The sequence below is a fragment of the Melospiza melodia genome, chromosome 20 (assembly GCF_035770615.1).
Source record: "Melospiza melodia melodia isolate bMelMel2 chromosome 20, bMelMel2.pri, whole genome shotgun sequence".
Lineage (NCBI taxonomy): Eukaryota > Metazoa > Chordata > Aves > Passeriformes > Passerellidae > Melospiza > Melospiza melodia.
In genome coordinates this window covers 11,347,046-11,374,245 of record NC_086213.1, presented here as the reverse complement: position 1 = coordinate 11,374,245, position 27,200 = coordinate 11,347,046, and the positions used below count along the sequence as shown (strand labels likewise).

General features: G+C 52.0%; 2 protein-coding genes across 4 annotated transcripts in view; both read right to left on the bottom strand.

Moving 5' to 3' along the window:
- Nucleotides 1-5,851, bottom strand: part of CORO1C (coronin 1C) — a 48,809-nt gene extending 42,958 nt beyond the window's left edge. The window contains exons 1-2 of one of the 2 annotated variants that reach the window (XM_063172889.1): nt 3,500-5,851; nt 1,615-1,832 (exon numbers count right to left, since the gene is read on the bottom strand). In XM_063172889.1, the coding sequence (XP_063028959.1) occupies nt 1,756-1,832; nt 3,500-4,868 (1,446 nt within the window). In that variant the 5' untranslated portion in view covers nt 4,869-5,851 and the 3' untranslated portion in view covers nt 1,615-1,755. Of the gene's footprint in view, nt 1-1,614; nt 1,833-3,499 lie in introns of those variants that run through there. The other variant, XM_063172888.1, reaches the window with a different exon arrangement.
- A 2,821-nt stretch (nt 5,852-8,672) lies between these two features.
- SSH1 (slingshot protein phosphatase 1) overlaps nt 8,673-27,200 on the bottom strand; it is a 34,915-nt gene continuing 16,387 nt past the window's right edge. For both annotated transcript variants that reach the window (XM_063172883.1, XM_063172884.1), the window contains 13 exons: nt 26,381-26,484; nt 24,636-24,700; nt 23,819-23,940; nt 21,699-21,767; nt 21,245-21,310; nt 19,906-20,100; nt 19,510-19,603; nt 18,365-18,493; nt 17,695-17,741; nt 16,434-16,580; nt 15,252-15,452; nt 13,583-14,177; nt 8,673-13,151 (listed from right to left, as the gene is read on the bottom strand). In XM_063172883.1, the coding sequence (XP_063028953.1) occupies nt 11,880-13,151; nt 13,583-14,177; nt 15,252-15,452; nt 16,434-16,580; nt 17,695-17,741; nt 18,365-18,493; nt 19,510-19,603; nt 19,906-20,100; nt 21,245-21,310; nt 21,699-21,767; nt 23,819-23,940; nt 24,636-24,700; nt 26,381-26,484 (3,106 nt within the window). In that variant the 3' untranslated portion in view covers nt 8,673-11,879. The remainder of the gene's footprint in view (nt 13,152-13,582; nt 14,178-15,251; nt 15,453-16,433; nt 16,581-17,694; nt 17,742-18,364; nt 18,494-19,509; nt 19,604-19,905; nt 20,101-21,244; nt 21,311-21,698; nt 21,768-23,818; nt 23,941-24,635; nt 24,701-26,380; nt 26,485-27,200) is intronic.

Sequence of the window (27,200 nt, the reverse complement as noted above, 5' to 3'; positions counted from 1 at the left end):
CCTGGTTTTGCACATATCCAAGTTATACAGCTTTTCAAGGACTTTTATGTCCTTATTTATGTATTTATTTCCTAAAACCTTTTGATTTATTATTATTATTATTATATTTACTCTATTATAATATTTATTTACCAGGAAGTACTAGGTTCTCCCACATGAAATTTGAATATTTTTATATTTCTTCTTCTAGGGCTTCCATAATTTAGGGATCCCATCAAGGCCAGGCCCAGCAGCATTGGGAAGAGCTGCTCCTGCTGAAATCAGGAATGTCATCTTACCTTTCACTGAACATTTTTGGGATTTAGTGATTTTTAGTGCAGGGAAACATTCCCTGCCCATAGCAGGGGGCTGGAATAAGATGGTCCTTAAAGTCCCTTCCAACCCAAACCACTCTGGGAATCTCTGAACTGATTGCAGTGACAAATCCTCCCCACTCCACTTTCCCTGAGTGGAATTAGATTTACTCTCAGCATTCATTTCCTTTCTCTGCCTTGATTCCTCCTTGTCTGTGGGCACAGAGCAAGTGCCAGGGGCAGCTTTATGAAACCACTGCCAATCCTGGTTTTTAGGAGACATTTCCATGATCATCAACTGTTGAGCAGCTGCCAAGATGAAATTGTCCTCAGAGCCACCACGAAGGGGCTCTGGGTAATGGAAAATCGATTCTGTGTCTGGCTGGGAGGATGTGCTGTGCCCAGGGAAGTGCTCCCCAGCTCCTGCAGAGGGTTTGGCTGGAGAGACAGAGCAGAATCCCTTTGGACTGGCCTTATTCAATCCTTGGCCAGAAAGGGGAGCTGTAGAATTAGGGAATGAAGATAAGGAGAGCAAAGTGTTCCATCAGATGCTTTGGAACAACAGCCAGGAAGGGAGAAGTGTCTGAGTGTGGCAACAAGGAAAGAGGAAATCATGGACTGAAGGACAGGGTTGGGAGCCACCACCCCTGAGCTTTATTGCCAGCTCTGTGTGACGTGGAGCCATCACTGTGCCACTTCCAGACCCCAGCACTGGGGTCATTCACAACCCCCTCCCCAAAGGGCACTAAAATAAAAATAAAATGAATCAGGCCCTGTGCTGACATCACTCCTGAGCCACTGGAAAGGCTGGAGGAGGCTGGAGATGGATCAGGAATGAGTGAACATTAGGCCAGGATGTGCATTAATAATTAATGCTATTGTTATTAATGATTTACAATAGATTTCATCCAGCACATCTATTACTGCATCTCCCCACTCTCACACCTTTGTGCAGCAATATCAGTGTCAGACACATCCCTCCCAACTCAGCTGGAAGAAAGGCATCAAAAAATGAGCTTTTACAGCAAAAAGAAACCTCTAATTTCAAGCTAATCTATTTCCTCATGTATTTTTTCTCCATCATTAGACAGGATTGTGAAATATATTTTCATTTCTTTTCTATTTCTGCAGTGAAAAGGAGGCAGGTCCCAATTCCTAATTAAAATGTTGGGCCACCAAATAAACCCAAAGCAATTGCTTGCAACAGATGGGATTTCCTTTGTTGCTGTCTCGGGATGATTAACGAGGAGGAGAGAGACAAGAAAGCAGAACTGAAAAAAAAAAATTAAAAAGAAAAAAAAAAAAAGAAAAAGAAAAAAAGCAAAAAGCAAGCTGTATTTTATTTACAACATGAATATGCTGGGATTGACAATTCCTATCCTCCTGAACAGCAGGAAAAAATCAGGGAAGAAACCAGGGCTGGGTGTTGGGTTCCTGGGCACTGATCACAGAGCCTCACTATTCAAGCACTTTGGAATTCTTTTGCCATCTCCTTCTGTTTCTCTCTCTGCTGTCTAGGACCAGGTTGGACCAAAGGTGCTGGAAAAATCAGAGATATAAGAAAGGAAACACATAAGGGTAAATCCAGGTGAGGTGTGTGTGTTTGAGATTTGGGAAGATCAATGTTTAACCCATTTTTTAAACCCCAGCAGATTGCCATGGACAGACAGAATGGGAAGCTGTTCCTGCTCCAGTGGAAGGTGTCCCTGCCCCTGCAGGGGGAGGAACGAGATGAGCTTTGAGATCCCTCCCAACCAGAGCAATTCCGTGAGTCTGTGGTTTTTTATTGCAACATTTCCACACTTCAGCACTGAAATATTGTCTCAACTCTCCCTCCCTGTTTCTTCTGGAGAACAAGGAGGTAAAAATGTGTCAGGAGGGATTGGGCTGCACAGGGGATTAACTTGGGGAGGGAGCTGATTCCTTGTATCCCTTCTCACCCCTTCTTCTGCCAGACCTATTCCATCCACCTGCTCCTTCCATCCCGGGAAGGATGAGCTGATCAGAGATCCCAGTGCCAGGTGTGGCTGAGGGGAAGCTCCAGCTCAGCTCCTGCTCCTTCCATCCCGGGAAGGATGAGCTGATCAGAGATCCCCGTGCCAGGTGTGGCTGAGGGGAAGCTCCAGCTCAGCTCCTGCTCCTTCCATCCCGGGAAGGATGAGCTGATCAGAGATCCCAGTGCCAGCTGTGGCTGAGGGGAAGCTCCAGCTCAGCTGTGCCAGTGACACCAGAGCTCCTCCACCTTGCGGGGTGTGGAGATCCACACTCACACCACCACCCTGCTCCCTGCTCTGAGCCTGGGAGTGCCTGCAGTGACAAACATCTCCCACCTCTGTTTCCTTACATCCTGCAATGTGTCCTCAGCTGCTTCCTGAGAGCACAGGAGCTGTTTGCCATCCCTGCAGGGCTTTTGTCATCCCTGACACGCACAAACTGTGCCACGTCCGCGCTCCGGCTCTGTCGCGACAGTAACACATCACACCTACTTTTTATAAAGCAAACTCAGATCAAAGCCACCACAGATTTCCTGTGCCTTAAACACTTATTTTCCCTTATAAGGAAATGCACAATTGCAGATTGTCACTGAACAGAAGATGGGAGTTAAGCAGCGTGGGTCGGGTGGCTCCTTGCAGGATCCAAACTCTCACACAAACACTCATTTCTATCCTTCCTATTTTTGCAGAACTGCTGTTTTACCAGGAAAATTTCAACAGAGTTCACTTCTCCATATTTTTTTTTTCAGTGAAAGGGTTTCCAAGTTGATGTCATTCTCCTGAATGGCTTATTCAGTGAAGTCACGGTGCAGGAGAAAAAGAACTTAGAGAAAATAATGCTGCTTTTTTATAGCTAAAATAAAATTACATTGGCTGGAGAGATAGAAGCAAATAATCCCACATGGCAGTGGGAGGATGCACCCTATGGACACTGCTGCAGTGTGGCTGCTGTGAGAAACAGAATATTGTACTTATGTCTGATAAAACAAATCTTTCCCCAAAACACTTTCACTGCATAAAGGACTTTGAACCAACACCTGATTCCCATCCTGCCTCTTTAGGAGACTCCGTGTGCCCTGAGGACATCCCGTCTGTCACCCAACTATTCCCAGCAGCTATTTCCCATTCACGGCAATGTTCCCATCTCCCCTGGAACTGCGACCCCCAGCACCCCCCAGCCCCACGGCAGAGTCGGGACCCCTCACTCCTCACCTTTTTTGGGCGCTGGTGCTGCTGCCGTCCCCTCCGACGCCTTGGACTTTTCGAAGGTTTTCTTGGCATCGGCAACTTTAAGCACATTCTCATCCTCCTGACTCTGCCTCCCCTTCCGCTCCGGCTCCTCCGAGCCCCCTCCTCCCGCAGTCCTGCCTCCAGGGAGCAGCTCCGTGCCCGCCGCTGCCCACTGCTCCCTGCCAGCCTTGGCCTCATCGCCGAGGGGCTCCAGCAGCGCCTCCGTCAGCGCCACAGCCTTGCTCATACTCAGAGCCAGGCACTCCTTGCTGTGGGTCCTGACAGGGGGGGCCGGGGGGGTTCTTTTCGGGATGTAGGAATCGAGTTCATCAGCTTCACCCCCGAGCTGCTCCCTGCTATCCGGGAGCTGGCTGCTGCTCTGTCTTGAAAGCCTCCCGGTGTCTCTGGCCCCCGAGGGATGATAATTGGTGACCGCAGGGACCATTCTCTCGAGGCTCTTCACTACCTGCTGCTCCGGCTCGGCCTTCCTGGCCGGGTCCTCCTCGCTGGCCTGGCCGTTCTGGCACAGCTCGAGTGCTCCATCGGGCTGGGGGGCGAAGCTCCGTGCCTGCCTCAGGCTGTCCCTGCTGCTGTCCCTGGGGATGTAGGAGACAGGTGTGCCTGCGTCCTGCTTGCTTTGCAGGATGTAATCCATGAGCTCCAGGCTGTCGGACCTGACGGGCACGGTGGGCTTGTTCCCCTCCGCGGGGCCCTTGGGGCTCAGTCTGGTCACTTGCCTGCCCTCCACGCTGCTTTCCGAGTCCGAGCGGCTCATCTGCCTCCTCAGGACTCTTTCCAAGGAGTTGAGCCTGCTGAGGCTCGGGCTCGCCACCTTGCCATCCCCTGCATAGCCCTCCTGAATCAAGGGTAGCGTGTCCTCTGCCTCTTCCCATTCCTCCTCAGTTTCTGTTTCTGCCTCCTGGATGAGGCGCCGGTACTCGCTCTCCTCCAGCCTGTAGACCACCGGCCTCACCGTCCTGCCCGTGCCCACCCGCCTGGGCACCACCTCCAGCTCGTACACCTTTGGAGGGGCTTCTCCCTCCCGTCCTTTCCTGCACCCTTTGGACACGGGATGCTCTTCCAGGCACAGCTCCCCTGCCGGCCCCCACTGCCCTCTCTGCCCGCTGCTGCTCATCTCTGACCTCTTGGCAGGGCCTGCGGTGTCGCTGCGGAGGTCGGGGCGGTCCCCCCGCTCCCGGCTGTGTCCCAGGCCCTCCTGGCTGAGCTGCAGCAGTGGATAATCCTCACAGGTGCCTGCAGAGTCTCCCCGGGCAGCTGGGCAGTCTCTCCCCCTCGCTTTACTTGTGTCATCCCGTAAATATCCACGGTACTGCCAGGTGGAGGCTTCCATGGCCGGCAGATCTGTCACTATAATTCCTGGTTCCAAATGCTTTGGGACTGGCCAGCCAAGATTTTTCCCACCTTGGGTCTCGGCGGGATTTCAGCACCGCCTCCTCCTCGCTCTGCTCTGGGAGCCGGCGGCACTTGGAAGCGTCGGAGCCTGGGTCATGTGAACCGGCGTTTCTTGGCCTCATGGCCAGCGGAGAGGAACATCCCATTGGCACGATGGAGCCCGGGCTCTGCCACTCCTGACACCACACCCAGCACGGCTGATGCCATGCTGGTCCCTACCCTAACACATCCCACCTGGATAATTGGAAAAATCCCCTCCAACTGCTAATTTGCTGGTCCATGGCGCTTCACAGTCAGGACTTGCTTCCCATCTGCATCCTTCTCCAGGGATTCTCCTCTTTCCCCAACCTACTCCAGCAACAGCTCCCCACAGTCCTGTGCAGCAATCCCGGCTTGCCTCCAATTCTGCAGCTTCCAGAGGGATTTCCTGCCAGGCTGTCTGGGCAGAATCCCTCTGCCAGCTCCTTGTGGGCTCCAAAGAGAGAAGGGAACCCACGTCCATTCCCCTGGCACTGCTCCCTCCTCCCTGCCCCGCGCCCGCGGGACGCGGAGCAGCTCCCCCAGCACTCCTTCCTTGGAAGCAGCACTCAGCCTTGGGCTGTGTCCCAGAGCTGGAGGGAGAGATGCTGCCTGCACAGAGCACACAGGGCAGAGCCAGAGAGCTGGAATGGTCTGCGGGAATTCATTATGGAAAAGGGAATTGATGTGACAGAGACCGGCTGCCCGAGATAAACACGGGAGCCCCACAGCAGCCTGAGACACAACCTTCCCTGCAGAAACTCCAAAACACAACTTATCAAAAATCCCTATTAATGCATTGGGCACTTCTCTAAATAACCCTCCGAGCAGAACGTTGCTCCCTTTGGACACCCCTCCGGCTGGCGGTGGAGCCGGGGAGCGGGAGGGCTCCAATCCGTTTGTACACAGCTGGGATGCCTGGCATTGCAGGGAGCCGCAGCTCCCAGCCCAGCCGCTGCCCTGGGCTTTGCCTTTTATGGCTCCCCAAGCTGGGAAGCATCCCGGGGCAGGATGCAGGAAAACACCTAGATCATCCCAAAAGAGCTGCCTGCACAGGCACCTCATGGTGTTGGGGCTGAGTTACCCCAGTGTCACCTAAAGAGCTGGCAAACAGAGCCTGGCCCCAGCACAAAGGCATCCCCTGATATTCCATGAGGCTGGAAAATCCCACGGGGCTTTGTCCAGAGACCTCAAGGACCCAGCCAGCCTCTGAGCACCACAGACACACGGCAGCTGTGTGGGTGACACCAGGACCACGGTCATGATGCCACTGCCTCATCCTGTGTCCCATGCCAGGAGTGAATCCTGGCCACTGCCAAGGGGAAGGAGTGAGGGATGAGGGTTATCCCAGCCCTTATCAGCCTGGAGCCAGCCAGGCCCCTCGCTGGGACTGTTCTGTATCAGTGCACATTGCAGAGCTGCTCTGCACAGACAAAACCCCATTTGTTTCCACTGGAAGTCTTAAATCCCCACCGAGGCTGCCCAGAGCAAACACAACCAGCTCCCAGCGGGATCAGGGCTGGTGGCTGGGCTCCTGCTGCTCCTGCCAACAGCAACAGGAGCACCTGGCAGCAGCAGCAGTCCTGACAGGTACAGAAATGCTGAGCAAGGTGTGCTGGCAGGTGCAGGAGTGAGGACATTCACAGCCAAGTCACCTCTCCCCTGGGATGAACTCATTCACATTTGCACTATGACCCCATCAGTAATTCTGAGTGTTCCCCTCAAGCCCTCGTGACAAAACCAAATTCCTTCTATGTTTCTCACAAACCCTCACAATCTGGGGATGTTGTGGTGATTTAGGCCTGTCCGGTGTGGGGACTGCAGAGCCCAGGGTTGGTGTGGAAGGGACACAACCGTGTCCTGGGACCTGCCCTGGGTGCTGTGTCCCATGTTCCAGGGAGCTGCTCAGAACTCTGACATGGCACCAACGTGGTTCTGCTCTGAACCCTCTGCATAAAAGGAAATGGCAGCTGCTGCAGCATTGCTGCTGCCCTTCCTTCAAACAGAGGGAGGAAGAGACTTTTAGGGAATACACACCGAGGCGGGAGCAAACCTGACTGGCAGCACAGCTCGGCCCGTGCCCGCTGCAGGAACCGGCTCCTCTGGCCTTGGCAGCACCGACTCGCAGCTTCTGCTTAGAAAAATATTTACATTTCCACCTTTCCAGGGGCCAGAGCGGCTGTTCAGCCACAGCCCAGCAGGAACAGACACAGAGGCATCATCCTGGGGCTGCAGGCAGCTGGAGAGCCACTGCCAGAGAGCAGCTTCTCCTCTGCCAGTGTGGAAATGCAGCCACAGCCCCCAGAGTCCTTCCAGCAGTTTCTCTGTGTGCTGCAATCAGCCTCATCCTCCTGCGAAACCTCATCTTTTCACCCCAAACCACCGTTAGAGTACCTGCTCACCACCCCAGCTCCACATGGAACTGGGAAATGTTGCCAGGGAACCATCCTCCCATCAGAGGGCCCTTGAGGAGAGCAGCTTTGGAGCACCTGCAGCTCCTCCATGGGGGAGAGACGAAGGGAACAGCTGGACCCTGCACCTTCCCACCAGCCCAGTTCCCAGCCAGGAGGGCACCCAGTGCCAGCTGCCCCTGCCCACGGCAGCTCCAGGCTCAGGCATCTCCTCTGGTCAGCAAGGCTATAAATAAACCCTCCCTGGTCGCTGGAGAGAATTTGTGTTGCTCCAGATGTTGCCTGGTTTTGCCATGGCAACATCACAACAGGATGTAACATTCAGCCGTGAGGAACCGCTCTGAAAAGAACCAATTTCCAATCCTAACAAGAACAAAACAACAGCCAGGGACTCACCGGCAGCCTGGGCATGCTCCAGCCATTCCACAGTCCCAGCTCGTGGTTCCCCATATCCAGCTCACACCCACCTCTGGAGCCAGGAATGGCTCTGAGGGGAGGCTCCATCTTCAGGAAGCTGAGCTGAGCAGGGAGTGATGCCTCTGTCAACCCAGCCAAGGGATGTGTGAGTTTGGGGGCAAGCAGTGCCCCCAAAACGGTGCTGGCTGAGGGCCAGGCTGTGCTCCAGGACCTCAAACAACAGCAGGAAGCTGCTCTTCACCTGCCCAGGCTGTGCCAGAACTGCTCCCACACCTCCAGATCCATCCCTCCCTGGGGATATCCTCAGGTGAAGGAGACCCAAATGCTCCAAACCCACCCCTGGCAGCCCGGGCAGTGATTTCCCCAGCCAGGGAGCTGCTGTCCATGCCAGTCCCTGTGTGAGCTCCTGGGATTGCACAGCTGGCATGTGGCTCTGCTGAGGAGAGCAGCACAGGCCTGTGGAATCCCACAGCCCACCTTGCTGTGCCAGCATCAAGGCCTCTCCCAGGTGGGATTTTCCAGGCTCAGCAAGGTGAAGGTGTCACTTTTCCATGTGCCACTGCTCCACTGCTGGCATCCTTTCTGGACCGTGAGAGGCTTTTCCTGAACCCAGGCTGGGGTCTGAAGAAACCAGGTGAGAATGACTGATTTCCATCCTGCTCCTCTGGATCCAGCCTTCAGGAGCACCAGAAAACAGCCAGGACCCAAAAATGAGGGAAGCAGAGCCAGGATGGATGAGCAGTGATAACACAGGGCAGACATCTGAGATATATCCCATTCCCTCCTTTTCTTTCCTTTTCTTTCCCCCTCTTCACCATCTGTTCCTTCCCCACCTCCAAACAAAGCTACAAAACTCATTTGTATTAGGAAAAAAAAAAAGTTTATTTATTTTTCCTCACAAGATGAACATAAAATATCCAGGACAATTTTTACAAACAAAAGTAAAAAAAAAAAAAAAAAAAAAAAAAGTGCATGATGCATCCCTCCCGCGGGCATACAGTACAAAAATCCTGCAGATTTCCATATAAAATTGGGATAAGAAATACCATGGAATAAAGGAACGTTGTTATGGAGTACAGCAATGCACAGAACAGCTAAACATCACTCACCCCCTCCTCAGGGACTGCCCGGGACTGTCCCCAGCGCTCGGTGACACGGCCGGGACAAACCCTGCACGGGAAGGGCTCCGGGAGATCCGGCACTGCTGCCACACGGAGCGACACCACCAGGGCCGCGAATGAGGGACCGGTTTGTGCATTTCAGGATTTCTGGCAGGACGGGACGGGGTTTGGGTCTGCCGAGCAAAGCGTGGTCGGTGATGGATGTGTCCCTGCACATCCCGCCCGCGTTCCGGCAGCGATGCATAGATAAATGGGATAAACGGGATAATAAATGGGATAATAAATGGGGACACCGGGAGCAGCCGCTGGCACCGCGGCTGTCACGGAGCCCTTCGGTTCTGCCATGCCCAGAGCAGAGGGAAGCGGTAGCAGGCGAGCAGCGCCGAGCTCGGCGGAGACAGGAGGGCAGGACAGGAGGAGGGACGGCCTCACCAAAAGAGGGACGGCCATCGGAAACACCAAAAGCACCAAAAACTCCCTAGAGAACAGCAAACAGCAGAGTCCAACAGCTCAGCAGATACACAGTGTTTGTAAACTATGAGTAAGGCACTCCATCGTAAGGACACGTACGACACGTGGGGAGGACAAGCACATCAACCTTGTCATGCAACAAACCCGACGGGACGGGGGAGTTTGGCTACAACCCCCGGGAATGGCACCGCGGAGCTCCCGGAGCAGCTCCCACCAAGCCGTGTCCGCACCCCGGGCACGCAGGGAGGGAGCCCCGGGCCCGGAGCGAAGCCTGGGGCTGATCCAGCCGGGGCCAGGCGGGAGCAGCAGCGGGGGAAGGCGGAGGGTGCCGAGCTGGGCCCGGAACGCGGCGGGATGGACGCGGCAGAACTCGGCAGGCACTCGAGAAACAGGAAGGAAATCAGATGTTCGCTTCTATCGGTTCACGGAATTTCCCAAACTCATTTCAAAACCGTTCCCAGCACCTCTTCCCTCAGCCAGGCAGGGATGGGAAGGGTCGACAGCACACACAGAACAATAACCTGTGTGTGGGCAGCCCTGGCGAGCCGAGGGTGACGGTGGAATTGTCCCGGGGAGGGGACACGGAGCTTCCCCAGGTGCTGCTCCGACCCTGCGGTACCCAACAGCCCCAGGCCTCCCGTTTGCCCCTTCCCAAATCTGAATCTGGGTGCACAGGAGGATAAAAATGATCCAAACACAGGGAATGGATCCGGCCCTGGCTTGTGGGGTTTCATCCTGCCCTGAGCACGACCCAGCGCTGCCTCAGCCCAGACAAGCAGAGGCTCCTCCAAAACTTCCCTCCCAGAGCAGCTTTTGCTCCACACCAGCACTCCTGGGTGGAGCAAGTGCAAATCAAATTCAGACTCTTTCAGGAGGGACAATTATTCATTGATTGCCTGTCCCTACAATTCCTCACACAAATGAAACATGCAGGATTTTATGCTTAAGGGGAAAAGGGGAACTCCAGGCATATAGGGCAGGAAAATGCACAGCTCCCTTCCTCAAGACACTGGATTTTCAATCAACACAGTTCAGGGCAGCTGCTGTAGCCTGGCTCTGCCCCACTTCAGAGGGGAGTTACAAGAAAGCCTTTCCATGGAGATTTTAAAATGTGGGAATACTCCCACTCACAGCCAGGGTGAGCAAATCCACCTCTTTGACCCCCCAAATCTACTTCAAAACATCACCCAAAGGCACAAGGCCTCAGATGGGATCAGAGGTTTGGAGCACATCCCCTGCTCACTTTCCAGGATCTTCCCCCTGGACTCAGCAAAGGCTCACATAGAGCAGCTCTCAACCAGGCTGGTTGCCAAAACTATTCACAGAAAATGTGAATTCCTTTTGGAATCCAAGCAGCAGCCCTGGCAGGAGGGGGCAACACTGGACTGAGAGCACAGACAGCACAGGCTGCCCAGCCTTCCTCCAACACCCCTCTCTCAGAGCGTGTCCGTGTTTCTGTCCCACTGCTCCCCCAGCAGGGCTCTCACACACAGCCCTGTGAGCTCTGGGACAGGCCCAGCCTGGCTGTGGCACCCAAACTCCTGATGCCACCACAAACAACACCCAGGACTCCTCCAGCAGCTCCCCGGGCACAGGGACCATCCTACAAAACCAACAGCACAACCACAAAAGACACCCTGTCACCTACTGGGGTCCAGGAGAGCCACCCCTCCTCGGCCACCTCATGTCACCCACACCCAGTGACAGAGGGTCCCCAGAGCACCCACGACACCGACACAGCTTCACATCACGAGGGTCCACAGGCAACCACTGGCCAGGCTCTGTCAGCACTGGGACAACACCAACCACAACGACAGCAAAACACCCCAAGAACACAACACCTGTGACAGCAACAGCCAGGGTGACATCGGGTCCCCATGGACAGCTCAGCACTGTCACCTCCCAGCAAGGCCTGGGGAAGCCTCTGCGTCCACACTCCTCCAGGCCTTTACAGCTAAAGGAATTCCTTCAAACAACAGCAAGAATTCTGGGAAAAGCCTTTTGGATAAAAGCCCCAAACAATAAACCAGGACAAAAAGCCAGCAAGAACAGAGGTAGTGTGCGTGTCACCATTTTAAGGATTTTCCACAAGTGCCCTGTTTAAACAGAGCCTTGTGTTTGTTCTGTAAAAAAAAGTAATGAATAATTATTTTGAGTCTTTGAAACGGAATATTTCAGCATTTTAGATATAGATAGAGATACAAATATCTATCCATAACCACACACAAATCCACATTATTACACTTGGCAAACAGTACTAGGAAGAGTATCCTGCAGGACAACAGGCAAGTCACACACCAAGTCCTCCTCTAAGCCATGCAACACATTTTACTTCCCTTGTGCCCTTCATTGTGACCCATCTGGTTCTTCCCTCCTCTCTCCGAGCACAAAGAGGGGACGAGGAGGTGGCACCAGATGAGCTGCTGCAAGTCAGATGATAAAACAGCACTGGTGTAATGAATAAATTCTGCAAACCCCCAAAATCCAGCCCCCTCCCCCCCCAGCAAGGCATCAACTTTTGCCCATCCAAAGCGTGTTCTTCAAGTTCCCAGCCAGAGGCTTCAGCCCTGGTTTGGAGGCGCCGTCCGCGCCCCTCGCCGGGGGCTCACAGAGCACGGAGCACTCGCTGGACACGGCCTCCTTGGAGTCCGTGATGGTGGCCACGTCCACGTCGCTCGACAAGTCCTCGGAGGACAGGTTCAGGCACCCCAGCTTGGCCAGGGAATTGGATCTTTTCAGGGGTGAGGACACGGTGAGGCCGGCCAGGCGCAGCCTGGTCTCGATCTCCTGCGTGCGCTGCTTCACCAGGCCGGGCTTGCCCCGCACGCTGTGGATGCTGTCGCTGCTGGAGCTGCGGGTCAGGTTGGAGCTGCGGGAGGAGGAGGGGGTGTAGCAGATGGTCTTCAGGAAGTCCTTGGTGAAGCTGCTCGTGTGCTCCGGGCGACACCCAGCTGGTGTGGAGGTTTTCTGGGAGATCCCCTCCAGGACACGCTTCACCCCCAGCTTCTCCACGTCGTTCTCGGCGTCTCCGGCCACGAGTTGGGCTGGGGCCAGAAGAGGCACAAGGCCGGGATGGGCCATCAAGTCCTCGCTTTCCTCCACGATGCTGGAGTCCACCCTGCCCAGGGGGCTGTCCCTGAGCAGCACTGAGGGGTCTGAGGGCAGGCTCTTGAGGCGCTCCAGCTCTTTGGTGTGCTTCCTGACCAACCCCGCTTTCTGCAGCTGGAGCAGCGACTCCTGGTGCTGCATCAAGTAACTGTTGGCGCTCGGCTTTTCCAAGTCTTTGCTGAACAACAGGTACTTCAGGTCCTTGGTAGGTCTGGGGTCCTTTCTGGCCAGAGACTCTTCCCTCACCACCTCTGCGTGAAGGAGGCTCCTGTCACAGTGGGAGTTTCTCCTGGGCAGCAGAGTTTTTTCGGGGGTTTTTGGCGCATCTTTCCCTCTCTCCAAAAGGCCGCAGTGCTGATCCGGTGCCCTGCACGTGCCAACCTCCACATCCCTAGCCCCTGGTGCCAGAGGGAGCGGAGCCTCGTTATGTTTAGTCCTGCCTGGCTCCTCCGGGGGTGCCCTGCTGGGCAGGTGCTCCATCAGGTGGGAGTGCAGGTGGGACAGCAGGGGGGGCTGGGTGCAGATGGTGCTGCTGCGCCGCGCGGCGCCGGCGCCGAGCCTCTCGCACTGCTCCCCAAAGGGGTCGGGGGCCAGTCCTGCTGAGGAGTACATGCAGTCAGTGCAGGACTGGTAGGAAGGCTTCACCTTGCTGAGGATCCCAAACACGGCATCGTGCTGCAGGAGAGAAAACAGGGACAGATCAACGAGCACGGAACAGACACCGGCACAGCCCACAAGGTGTGGGACAGCCAAAGAGATCTGGAACAAAGCCCATTTCCACCTCAGGCCCTGCAGCAGGAACTAAAGCCACGTGCTTTCCCAGCAGACAGTGTCTCCAAGGAATACCTACCGTGCCAAGCGAGGGTCATGCAAGCGAGCTGCCCACAGCACTTTACAGGGCACTCACTGGGCACTCTCTGGCATCTACATCCACAGCTCGGGCAAGCAAAGCCCTGGTGAGAAGCGCCTCGAAAGGGGAGAAGCTCATCATGGAATGAAAGGCTTTATCCAAGTCAAATGAAACTGGGCTATGAGGATGACAAGAGCAGTTTCACTTGCAGCAGAGTCAGCCATGCCAATCATCTCCATCTCACCTCCATACGCACCTCAAAATCCTCTGGGCAACTCCTTTTGCTGTTGTTGTTATTCAAGTTCTCCCTATTGAGCCTGCTCTCCTCCTTGTGCATGGACAAACGCCGCTTCCACTTTTCCATGGGGTTTTCCTCCCTGACACCATCCTCCCCTGGCTCCCCAAGGACCATCCTTCCCTTCCTGGGGCTGAAGTCCTGTTTCTTCTTTGCCTCTTTCTCACAGAAGCCGCCCAGCTCTGCCAGCGGCTCTGCTCTCTCCGGGGCCTTTTCCATCTCCAGCAGCCTCCCCTGGGAAGGTGCAGACGGGGGCTGTCCCACCAGGGCATCCCTCTCCAGCTGCTCCATGTGGAAGAAGCCCTCCCTGTCCCCGGGGATTTTGTTCTCCAGCAGCGTGTCCGAGAGGCGGCGGAAGCAGTACCCGAAGCCCTCGGAGCCGGCCCGGTTGTCCAGGTAGGCGGACTGGGAGGGCATGTCCAGGTCAGCCAGGCGGTTCTCCAGGTCGATGTCCAAGCTCTCCAGTAAGAAGTCTCCCGAGCCCGTGGTGCCATCGGTGTTCTGGGGCAGGTTGCTCTCTGCCTGCTGCTTCCACAGTTTATTGTGGCGCTGCTTGCTGGGGAGAGGACAAGGACATGAGTGACTGCCCTGCAGGGTGCCCAATGCCAGGAGCTTCCTTCCATTCCACAGCCCAGACTTGAGATCCCACCTGCACAAACCACCTTCAGCATTAGGATATTTTCCTCCCCACCTGCCCATTCCAGAGCAGTTCCCTGAGTTCAGCTGGGGTGAGATCAGACTTTGGGAGACTCCTCAGGGCACAGAAGCCCTCACAGAGCACAACACCCCAAACTGACCGCTCTGCACGTCCCATGGCACAGCTCCTGCTGAACCAGGGGACAGAATTCTCTCCTCTGTCCTTAGAAGATAAATACTACAGCCCTTGCAGTGACAGAGCCCTGGGCTTGGCACACAACCACGAACACTTTGCCTCCAGAATGGCCCAAGCTCAGTTCTGCCTCATAAAACAAGAACAATGCTGTGCTGAGCAGCACTGACTGCTGAGAAACCCAAACGTGCTTCCCAAGCACGGAGAAACCCTCCCTGAATTACACCAGAGCAGCTCTCCCAGCTAATTCCTACGCAGGGAGCCTGGCACAGGGAAGATGTCACAGACATTTTTTCATAGAAATCCTTTCTTTAAGATTATCCCTTCTGAGAAGCTGAGACCCCAGAAGAAGAATGTAAACAATTGTTATCGGCTGCTGTGAAATGTAGCAGGTTGCCCCTGTTATTGGCTCATGTTCCATGCATACAATTAAGGGCCAATCACAGGGCAAGCTCTCTAGAACACAGTGACAGAGAACTCTCTTGTTTTTAGATTCTATTCTTAGCTTAGCAAGCCTCTGCAACTTCTCTCTTTATTCTTTTTAGTATAGTCATAATGTATTATATATCAATAAATCCAGCCTTCTGATCATGAACCAAGATTCTCGTCCATCTCTTTCACCTCATCAAGTCGCTGTAACAGGAAGGTTTAAGAAAAGCACGATTGGCCCAGGGTCCCTTCAGGCCACATCCCTCACCCATCTGTGGGCATGACAGCAACAGAGCCCCACAGAGATCCAGCAATCCTTCGTGACGTTACCCACAACCAGCTCCTTTCCTTCCCCCTCACCCCAAGCCTTACCTGGCATCCAAAATGCCCTCGTACTCCAGCAGCTGCCGCATGAAGCCGGCGTTGGGCCGCGTGATGCTGCGCTTCTGCTTCACGTAGTTGTAGGCCTTCTCCAGGGACCAGCCAAACTCCTTCATGGCGTAGGCGATGACCGTGGAGGCAGAGCGGCTCACGCCCATCTTGCAGTGCACCAGGCACTTGGAGTGGTTCTTCCTGCAGCAGGACAAACAGGAGAATAAATCCCATGTCACCAGTTATGGATTTGTTGTGGATTCACCAGAAGAGGGACAGTGTCGTAGACATCTTTTATGGAAAATCTTTTCGTTGAGATTTTTCCTCTTAAGAAGCTGAGAGGCTTCAGGAACAAAATGTAAACAATGGTTATCTGCTGCTGTGGAATGCAACAGGCAGATGTGTGATTAGCTCATGTTAGTTGTTTGTAATTAATGGTTAATCAGAGTCAGCTGGCTCACACTCTCTGTCTGAGACAGAAGCTTCTGTTACCATTTTTCCTTATTCTATTCTTAGCTAGCTTTCTGATGAAATATTTTCTTCTATCTTTTTAGTATAGTTTTAATGTAATATATCATAAAATAATAAATCGAGCCTTCTGAAACATGGAGTCAGATCCTCATCTCTTCCCTCAACCTGGGACCCCTGTGAACACGGTCACAGGACAGTGCTCTGTCCACCCTGCATCACAGCTCTGGAGGGGAGAATGCTTGGGATGATGAGGGCCAGGAGAAAAACCCCTCTCCAGAACAGCTGGGAGGTAGAGACTGGCAGCCTCATTCATTTCAGAGACCACCACGAAGCCTCCTGCCTCCATCCAAGTCTTTGGATACTGGGATCACTGAGAAAAGGCTGAGTGTAAAGGCTCAACAGGGTTTGACAGGCTCTGTCTGCAGAGACAGCTGGGGCAGGTCCAACACAGACACAGCTGGAGCAGCTCCAGAACATCTCCAGAAGAGGAAAGATCCTCATTTCCTTTCGGAAGCAAAACAAAGTAGTGACAAAAAATGCTGGGCCAGGACAGGTTAATGCCAGTCCAGGAAGGGACAGGGCACGAGGGAGCTCCAGGAACTGGAATGATGATGCCAAGGGCCTGCAGCTCCTGTGGCTTTGTGAGGGTCCAGGATGAGACACAGAGAGCTGGGATGTGCCCTCCCCAGGGCCAGGTGTCCCAGCACTCACTTGGCCTTGTTGATGAAGTGATAAGCCTCGTTCCAGTGTGCCAGCAGGTCCGTGGTCTCCTCGTCGTACACGCGGATGTTGTGGTACGCGAACAGGCCTGGGAAGAAGTTGTCGATCTCGCGGGTGACGTTCAGGATGTAGTCAATGCTGTGGGACCAGGAGAGACACCCTGAGCTGCCATGGTCACCAAACAGGCCCTGAGGGACACTGGGAATCCATGCAATCCAACCCAACATGAGCTGTAAGGTTTTGCCTAAGCCCTAATTCTTAAATCCTGGCACACAGGGGCTGTTCTGCCACCTCTCACTGCCAGCACATCCCAAGTGTCCAAACACCCTGGGCACAGGAGGGAGAAATTTATTTTATCCCATTTATTGTCTCTGAGTGTGTAACCCAACCAGGAACTCCTTGCTGTGCCACACAGCACTGGAGATGCAAAAAGAAGTGAATCATCTGGGAACACAGCCCAGGAATCACCATCTCCAGCTGCAGGTTTCAGCTGCAATCCCATCCCTTCCCCTTCTTTCTGACCAAAACCATGAGAGTCACATGGTATCTCTTGATTCCTGCCAAATATCACAGCAGGGATAACAATGTACCCGAGAACGAATGTCCAGATTGATTTATCACCTCCTATCACTGAGAAAAATAAGGACACAGGATATTTGTCTCAGAATTTGTCCAGCTTTGCCTTTGGACACTGCACATCCCAATGCAAGACATAATCATTAACACCCTGCTTGATTTCCTTGTCCCAAGATGTGCAGACATCTGCTCCCAAGGACTCCAAATGAAACATTTTCAGCTGTGCTGAAATTCTGAAGAATTTCAGTTCCTTACAGCAAGGCTGGTGCAGGCCTTGAGTGAGCAGCAAATATTTATGGGCAGAATTCTCCTGATCCAAAAAGTGTGGCAGGGAATGGAGCCAAGCAGCACCATGGGGATGGGAGAGACACCTGGAGCTGCCTGTCCAGGCAGGTGAGGAGGAGTTTGCTCATCCACAGGCAGCTGTGCAGAATTCCCACCTGGCACAGCACTGGGAGCACTGGGGGATGGAGATCCTGATGGACCTCAGCAACGACAAGTTTTGTAATTTTCACTCTCTGAGGTTGAAGAGATTTCTCCACACAGCTGCTGGTAGGAAGTTACCACATAGCTGAGGGGTAAAATCAACTCTAGAGCCTGCAAATGTCCTCTCCAGGGTCCTGGGGGAATGGCAGGCACACAGTGGAGGGTCTGGAGCGGGAGGAGCAGTACTCACCCCGAGCCCTGCAGCTCCTCCAGGTTGGACGCGTTCCACTCGGAGCCCTGCAACAGCCACAAACTCACATTTCCAAGGGACCCCAAAACAGCCCCTTTCCCTCAGGTTCTGCAATCCCCCAGCCCCAGCCATCCTCCTGAGCTCACTGGAATGTTGGGAACAGCCTCTGAGACAGGAATGGGACATTGATGTCCTGTCCTGAGGGGCAGGGATCTGCTGAAGGAGGGACCAGGGCACAACTCACTACAGTTAGTTCTAGGCCAGGGTGAGACTGAGCTCATCCCAAATCCCTGCCCCTGCCCACTCTGCAGTTTTAAACACAGGGAGAAATAGTTCAGGGAAACAAAGTGAATGCACCTGTGATCCCAGACATGCCACACATGAGAAGTCAGGCAAATCCTGAAACTCTAGGGTTAGTTACACCTTGGATTCTCCCTAGACCTTCACAAGAGGAAGCTTTAAACTTTTAAAAAGCAGATTTTGCCCTGAAACACGAGCAATTCCTCTGACTCAATCCAGAACAACAACAAAAAGACCCAATGGGCACAAAGTGCTCATCTCTGGGAAGTCTTTGTTCCAGAGGCAGAGCCTGGTTTTGCCTGGAGTTCCATCTAGTGGCAAAGCATTGGACACAGCACAGCAGAGCTCTCCTGCAGCTCCTGCCACTCACCAGGTACAAATGATCAAAAATCAGGGATGGTTTGTCCATCTGACCCAGGATCAGCAGCATTTCATTGTCTATAAATTCCTTGAATTCCTTCAAGTTGCAGTTCATGTGTTTCTCCAGCTCGTTTCGGATCTGCAGAGCAAACACAAAGGATGGCACTGGAATCTGGAATCTTGGTGTCCAACAGAAACATTTCTGGGCACTTCCCTGCAGAACACTTCTCACTTTTTCATTAAAAACAGCAACAGGGACTCAGCCTTCTGGAGACAGCATCTCTCCAATGATTCCAGAATGGTTTGTGTGGGAAGGGAGCTTAAAGCTCATCTCATTCCACACCTTCCACTATCCCAGGTTGCTCCAACGTGGCCTTGGACACTTCCAGGGACTCCAGCTTCTCTGGGAATTCCATCCCAGCCCCTCACCAGGAAGGATTCCTTCCCAATATCCCATCTATCCCTCCCCTCTGGCAATTTAAAACCACTGTCCCTTGCCCTGGCATCCTGGTGTCCTAAATCCCCAAACTAAGGAGCTGTAAATAAAGCTTCACATAACATCTGGGGGAAAAAAAGTATTTTGGGGTACCTGCTCCTTAAAAATAGTAATTTGAGAGATAAAGAACAAGAGCTTGTCTGCAGAAGGAGTGAACACATCCACAGACAGACACGTTCTCAGCTTCCTCCTACCACTTGCATGTTAATAACCTCTCTTAAAAACCAAAAACCACCCCAAAAAGAACCATTCCCACTCTGATCATGTCTGCACTGTGGGTGGATGGATTACACCAGCCTGGGGGATGGATCCAAACGAGCTCTAGCCTTGATTTGTGATTTTCCATCCATAAACTCACCAGCAAAATGCTGTCTGCAAGGTCCTCTGACATTTGTCCAGGAAAAAAGAAAGGAAATAAAACCTTCAAATCTAATTTGAAAGTCACCCAGCTGTTACTGAGGTCCTGACAGACACTTGTGATGCTGGGATTATCTTGATTTCTCAGGAGGGAGGTGCAGCAAAGCCAGAGCAGAGCCTTCACAAAACGGCTGAAATGCACACTCCAAAGCCAGGGACACCCAGGCATGTGGTGCCTGCTGACCACTCTCTAGAGAGGGAGTCTGGCAGGAAGAACAAGAGTGAGAATTTTTGATATTTACCTCCTTGGAAGTGACATTTTCCAGGTCCTTGCTGGTCATGATGCTCCGGAGCTTGGCTTTGATGAGCCGCTCCGTTCGTTCCCTTTCCGTCGGCCTGGGGAGGAACAGGAGGAGGAGAGGATGAATCCAGGCTGGCAGCACCTGCACAGCACTGAGGGCTGAGGGGAAAGGCTTGGCTTAAAGGGAATCTTTATGGGAATAATGACAAAAATTTAAAAAAAAAAGCAGTTTGTTGGTGTTTATACACTATATCACAAGCTAAAGTTTACGGTCTGATTATTTCACACAAATTCTCTTTTGCAGCCCCAGAAAAGAACTAAGCCAGGAAGAACAGGGAGAAGGGAAGACTTCCTTCATGAGCCAAGCAAACTTTTCCAAACAAAATGCTGCACTGACTTGTCCACAAAGAGGGCAGGGGAGTCGGGGCGGGTGGACTCCAGGTCCTGCATGGCGTTCCACTCGTTGATGCAGCTCTGGTCCGAGCTGATGCAGCTCTCGTAGTAGGTGGCCCACACCAAGGCCACCCCCCCTGGGAAGTAGTTGTACCTCCTGGCAACCTCACAGGCTTTGTGGAGGATCTGTAAAGCAGACCTGCAGGGTGGGAGAAGAGATTTGGGCAGCTGTGAGCAGACAAAGCAAGAGCTGAGAGAGTTTCACAGAGGAAAAGTGGTTTTCAGTATTAGTTGTTGCAGTTTGCTCTTTGAAAGCAGGAAATTTATGGTGTCAGAGCTCAAAGAGGCACAAACTGCACCTTGGGGGCTTCTCACAGCAGGGCTGAGGCAGGGGCTGAAATCTTCTCCTAATGAATAGGGAAGAAGGAGGCACAAGTCGCTGTGGGATCTAATCATGAACCAACTTGTACAGCCAAAGGAAGATAAAGAACAGGGACAATTTTCCAGCCACCTCCAGCAAGGAGCCTGATGCATATTTACCAGCATTCCTGGCCCCTGACAGGCTCCAGGGACAAGGCCCAGATTGGGTCATTTGTTTTTGCAAATCCTAACATTACTTTTTCCTTCCTTCCCCCCTCAATTTTTCCTTTCTTTAAGGCTCTACTCCGAAGCTGTTGCACTGAACACATCAACCACATCCAGGGCTGGCAGCAGGAGGGGCCAAATTCAAAACTGACAGGAACAGGAGATTTGTTTGGTTTTGTACCAAACCATCCCCAGCACAACATCCTTCTCCACAGCTGGATCTCCTCCCTAGGAGATGCTGCAGGGACTGGGATCTCTCCAGGCTCCCAGGGGACAGAGCATTGCCCAGGCAGAGGGAGATGCAGTTCCACTGGAGCAGCCTCTTCAGGGAGGAATTTGCTGGCTCAGAGGTTTGGAATCTCTGCACAGGGGAGGGGTGGCAGGAGCTGGAAGGAGAATGGGCACCAGGAACCCCAGGAATGGGGCAGGACACTGGGAATGCCACAGGCTGGCAATGGGCCCTGAACCTCCTCTGTCAGCCACTGAGAGAAACACGCAGAGAGAGGAAATTCTTGGAATTTGAGCTCATCCTTCATATTTATTCATCCCCCCTGCTGAAGGACACAGAGCTGCTCTGAACTGAAGCAGCAGATCCTGCTTTGGGATCAGGATTCCCACAGCCCCTCTGCTGACACAGGGAAGCAGATCTCTGCTGCAGCTCACTAAATACCCATTGTGGAGAAACATAAAATGCAGCTGATTTTTTAAATTTACTGACAGAAAGAAGAGTGTCTCCCTGAGCCCAGCCCCTCACATACCACATGGCTTGCACTGACACAGGTTTGAAGATGTGCATCCTCCCTGCAGTGCTCACACTGAAGCCACTGATGGAGAGAGGGAAAATCAAGTTAAAACTGCTTTTCTCTGCACCCCAACCTGCTCTCTACAAACAGCCACTGCACTGGGGCACCCAAAGGCCAAAACAATCAGGATGAGAATTTCTCTCACTGATTTTCCAACCTCCCAAGTATGAATGGCAAGAGGCTGCCAGGAATGGCAGCTCCAGTCCTCAGTGGGGCTTCAGAGCATTCCCTGGAACCACAGGAGCAGTGTGAGGGCAGCAAGACAAGAACTCACTGTCTGAATAAGAGGACTCTGCAGCCATGAATCCAAATTGGGCACTTCATTTGCAAGGTGATGGAGAATCTCTGCTAGAGCAGCCCCCAGGTAGGGAAGGACATTCACATTTATCCTTTCAATGTGGTTTCTTACCCATCCCCATCCAGATGGATTTTAGTATCACTCCACAGGCGAAGAACCATTCCTATAGTGCAGCTTTTACTGGAAGAGAGGTGGTGAGACAGGAAGTTAAATATAGGCCACAATGTGGTCATGCCAATAGCCTAAATTATTAATACTCTTTAATTTTTAAAATCCTCAAGCCTTGCTCTAGTAATCTCTTGTAATATTTCAGGCCATTAAATAAAAGTGGAAGCTGGAGTCTGAAGGTCTGACAAGGTGATAACTTGTGGTGATTGCTCCATGGGATCACTCCAACAGGTGGAACAGATGGAAATGGGTTTTAGGGCTTTATCTGACCCAAAAGAACACTTTCAGTTCAGACAGGCAATCTGGCAAGAAAACCCTGCTATAATGAGGGCCAGGAACTTCCAGCCATAAATAATTAAGCTACTGAGATATTCAAGTTTTAAAGGAAATTGGGATGCAGACAGCAACAGAAATCCATCCTTCCTCTTGCCTCACATCAATAATCACCAGGAGCCAATTAATGCAAGGTTGTTTCAGAGTGGAGGTGACATGGCAAACCTCCCCTGCTGTGGCACACCAAGGGAATGCCACATGGGAATTTCAGAGCAGCACAAAGCCAGTGACAATAATCTGACAAGGAAGGCACAGCTGGGGGCTTCCCTACAGATCCCTCTGCTGTGCAAAGCTTCCCTTTCCCACCTTCCAGGGAAAACCACCACTGAGGTTTTCCAGAATGAAGCAAAACTCACAGAGGCTGCACCACAAGGACAGGGCAGCTTGTTAAACCCTGGGAGAGCACACACAGCAGCCTGGCAGCTCCAGCCTCTGCCTCCAGCTCTGCCAAACCAGCCCCTTCTCCCTGAGCCAAGAGCTTTTCTGCCTTGGTTTACTCACCAGAACTGGAATGATCTGAGAGAGGCTGCAATAACAAAATATTTCACTTGCTTTTCCAAATACTGTGTGCTCTTATCAGTCAGACAAAAGGAACAGCTCGTTGCTGACACAGTTGTTTGTTGCTTTTGGAGCCACTTCTGCAGTATTGTTTTTTGACGTTATTTGGCAACAAAGCTACTACAAAAGCAGCTCCATTGCATCATTCCATCAACACACTGGAGTCTGGGGGAGAGAATGAGTTCCAGTTTTGTAAATGTGTCTGCAAGAGCATTTTGCAGGGAGCAGGCAGCAAACTCCCACTGGTGAGGTGGATGCCACAGCCTTTGATTCCACAGAGGCTGAAAGAGACTCATCCCCTGAGGTGGTGTTTGCAGGGGTCTGAGGATGAGGGAAGAGATGAGGATCTGACTCCGTGTTTCAGAAGGCTTGATTTATTTTTTTATGATATATATTATATTAAAATTATGCTAAAAGAACAGAATAAAGGATTTCATCAGAAGGCTGGCTAAGAATAGAACAGGAATGATAACAAAGGCTTGTGACTGACCAAGACAGTCCAGACAGCTGGGCTGTGATTGGCCATTAATTAGAAACAACCACATGAGACCAATCACAGATGCACCTGTTGCATTCTGTCACAGACATCTTTTGTGAAAAATCCTTTCTTTAGGATTTTTCCCCTTTCTGAGAAGCTGTGGCCTCAGCAACAAAATGTAAACAATGGTTATCTGCTGCTGTGGAATGCAACAGGTGGATCCGTGATTCTGTGGATGTTTGGATTTACTGACCACTCACGGCAGAGCTGTTCTTGCTTTCTGCCTGGACACAGAACTTTGTTATTGATTCCTTTTCTATTCTTAGTTAGCGAGCATTCTGCGAATGTCTGTCTCTATTCCTATTAGTATAGTTATAATGTAATATATAGCATAAAATAATAAATCAAGCCTTCTGAAACATGAGGTCAAGATTCTCGCCTCTCTCTTCACGCTGAAAGACCCTTGCAAGCCCAGTAACAGCATTCCACAGCAGCAGATAATAATTGTTTACATTTTGTTCCTGAGGCCTCTCAGCTTCTCAGGAGAAAAAACCCTAAGGAAAGAATTTTTCATAAAATGTGTCTGTGACAATCCCCCTGTCCTTTCTCTTGCTGGAATCTGCAGCTGCAGGTAACCCTCACTGCCTGGTGCTGCCAGAGAGCCCATCCTGCCTGGCTGCCAGCTCAGACCTACCTCTCCTTGCTGGAGAAGTCCACTCCCAGCAGGATGTTCTCCTCGGTGTCCTGCCGCCCGTTGCTGTACACCACCACCATGTAGCGCACGCGGTCGCTCCACACGCTCTCCAAGCGCACGGCCTGCAAAGCACCTCTGCCTCATGAGTGCTGCCACTGCTGCACGAGCCTTTGGAAACTCTCACTACCCCCAAAAAGCTTTGTTTAGTGCACTATGGAAGATACAGCAAGGCCTGTTGCTGTTTTGGTGAGGGAAGACGAGCTGAGATTACAGGCTGGGGAAACGCTACAAAATGTAACCCAAGTTCTGAAGTTTCAAGCAGGAAGTGTAAAAACATTGATGGTGCACTGAGCTGAAAACAGGCAGGCTTCTTCCACACCCAAACCTTCACTGAAACAGCTCAGTCCTGCAGGAGGCACAACTGGCATCAACTTCTCTGCAGAGAAGTGACTTTTACAGCAGATTTTTATCTGCAGATTTCTTCAAAAGACAGCCCAGCCCAGCTGATGCAATTTCAAGGCTGACTTAAAAGTGTCCAAGAGAACCAGCAAGGTCCTGTCTCTCCTCCTGCTGGATGGAAAATGAAATCCAACACAACAACCCATTTCAGGCAGAGCAGTTCCCTGACCCAGCTCACACCTGGACACAAGGACCAGGACAAAAGGAGTGGTCAGGAAAGTGGGGTAGGGCTGGAAACCAGCACAGAGTTAAGGCAGCTCTGAAATCCAGGATTTGCCAATGCTTTTCCTGCTCCTCTACAGGTCTGTTGCAAACACTTCCAAGAGAAAAGAGAGCAGGAAAATGCAGCTGTCCTTACCAGTTTGATCCTGTCCTCGCAGCGCAGGAGGTTGATCATCACCTGCAGGTGCTGGGGCAAGTCACCTGCACAGAAAGCACAGCAATCATCACTAAGGGGCTCCTGCTGCACTAGGAGCAGAATCTTGACCTTTAAAGAAATTGGATGTTTTTAAGTAAAAAAATACTAATTAAGGAGGTCAATTAACTTTGTTGTCCCAGAGAGCACCAAGAGCAATGAGATTCCTGGATGGGCATTCCCTTGATGGGTGAGAACCAATCTTTACAGTATTGGGAAGCCACCAAATCAATTGAAACCACTTGTGCCTGGCACAAGAGAGGATTCTCTTCCTGTCACAGCACCCTACAGAGGACAGAAAGGTTTGGCCATGAGAACAGGTGAGGAAGAAGAGAAGGAAAAACTCTGATTAAAAAAACAGGAACAAAGGAGAAAAGAACAACTTTGAGCTGTGAATCACCCCCAGCATGGTGGGATCAGCCCCAGCAGCCCTGCAGAGGGTGTGGCTGAGCAGGAGTGACCTCCAGAGGGAAGGGCTGCAGCAATGGGCTGGTTTGGGTGATGGAGCCCTTCTGTCTCCAAGCTCTGCTCATGCACTGAGTCCCCTCAGCTCCAGTGCTGTGGGTACATTTCTGTTTGGGGAAAGCAGACGAAAGGAACAAGGAATCTACAGGAAAACAAACCAAGTTCCCATCTAATAACTCAGCAATGCACTCATAACTTTCCATGGGAGATAAAATTCCTTCCGTAGGCTGTTTGCTGGGTATGTGGAATTGCTGACAGTTAAAGAAACCCAAAGCCAAGCCTGGCACTCAAACACCCCCTTTGTGCTGGAGTGTTTGCTGAGCAGCACCACACAGAACCACACTGTGCCTTTCCCACAGGCTCCTGCTCTCAAAATGCCCCCAAATCCTAGTTCTTATTGCCCAGTACCCACCTATTCCCAAAGTGCCAAAGGCAGAGGGTGCAAACTCTGGGGAAGCAGAATCAACTTCCCTGGATGCCTTTATCTGCATCCAAATCTCTGTGCACACTCACCACACCACTCCCTGCCATTTCTTCCGACCAGTTGGCAACTGGAAGGGACTGGGGGAAGCAGGACAGCCTGTTCTTAAACCACAATAAACTCCAACAGATTGTGGTGAGCTGACAGGAAAGGGGGTTTTCCTGAAACCAGGATATGAGGAGCAAACAAATGTCCATCTGTCCAGATAGCCAAATCCTGATCAAACATTCCTCACTCTGACCAGCACCATCCAAACAAAACCAGCAACAGGAAGTTCCAAAGTGAAAAGTCCCAAGTTTCAGATGACTGGAGGCTGGGAGAGCCCCTGGAGAAATGTCCAGGACATCCCCAAGTGCCCAAGGGGTGCTGAGCTCTGTGACTCAGCCCTGCCACAAGGCAAAGAATAACTCACTGCAGCACAAGTGACATTTCCTCCTCTGTGACTGGGGAAAACAGGGAGAGATATTCCACACAGCCCTTCAGGCTGCACAGGCTCCCCTGCCTAAAGAAAGCCATGCAAAATGCCATGATTTGCACAGAGTTTCTATTCCAGTCACAGTTCCAAAAGAATGATAAAAGTTTAAACCAAAATTCAATGATCCCAATAAAAAAATTCAGTAATTTGAAACCCTGGGTTTGTTCAGCAGCTTGTACAAGGCTCAGCAAGACAACCTGGGGTGTCACCCACCTGTCCCTTTGGATGAGAAGGAAAAAGGATCTCCAGAGGGGATGGAATCATTACCTGCATGTTTGTGGGGATGCTGGAGGCTTCTCTGGCCCTGGGAGCTGTTTCCTTGCTGTAAGAAAAGAGCTGCACCTTTCACCATGAAAAAGCTCTCGCTGAGGCTGGAAAATAAAAAACAAAAACCACACAGGAGTCAGCTGAAAGGAAAGAGCAGCAAAATGTGCATATCTGGGAAAGGAAGTGCTTTCCTCACTAAAATAGTAGGATTCTGCCACAGCCACTTGCACAGCATGACTCTGGGATTATTCATGGATTATTCATCTGTCATTTTCCAGCACTGGTTTGTTACTTGGCCCCTGCAGGAGATACTTGCCTGAGCTGTCATGGGCTGGAAATGACTTTATCACTTGATTCTACAATTCTGCAACTCAAAAGAAGCAAAGGGTTGGACTCTTTACAGGCTGAGACCTGCAATGGACTGGAGAGCAGGTTCTGAGCCCATCACTTCCTGCTGATTGCAGTTCTTGACATTTCTCTGGAATGCAAAAACAAGAACCTGCAACTGTGGAGATTTAAAGGGGAAGGGAGGTGGAACCTGCACATCCCAAGGGAAAAGACACAGCTTTGGACCCTCAAGGGAAAACAGCCAGCACAGGGGCAGAGGTTTGGCTCTGCTGTGGCTGGATCAGCACCCTGGGACAGAGTCTGGGCAAACACAGTGACATTTCCAGAGGGAAATGACACCCAGGGCTGGAGAATAAAGGAGAGAAGGCAGAACAGCACCGGCACAGTCAGGTATCACAGGAGAACCTCAGAAATCCTTCAGAAGCAGCTTTGGCCAGAAGCAGGGAAGTTGCATTTCCCACATGGCTGGAAA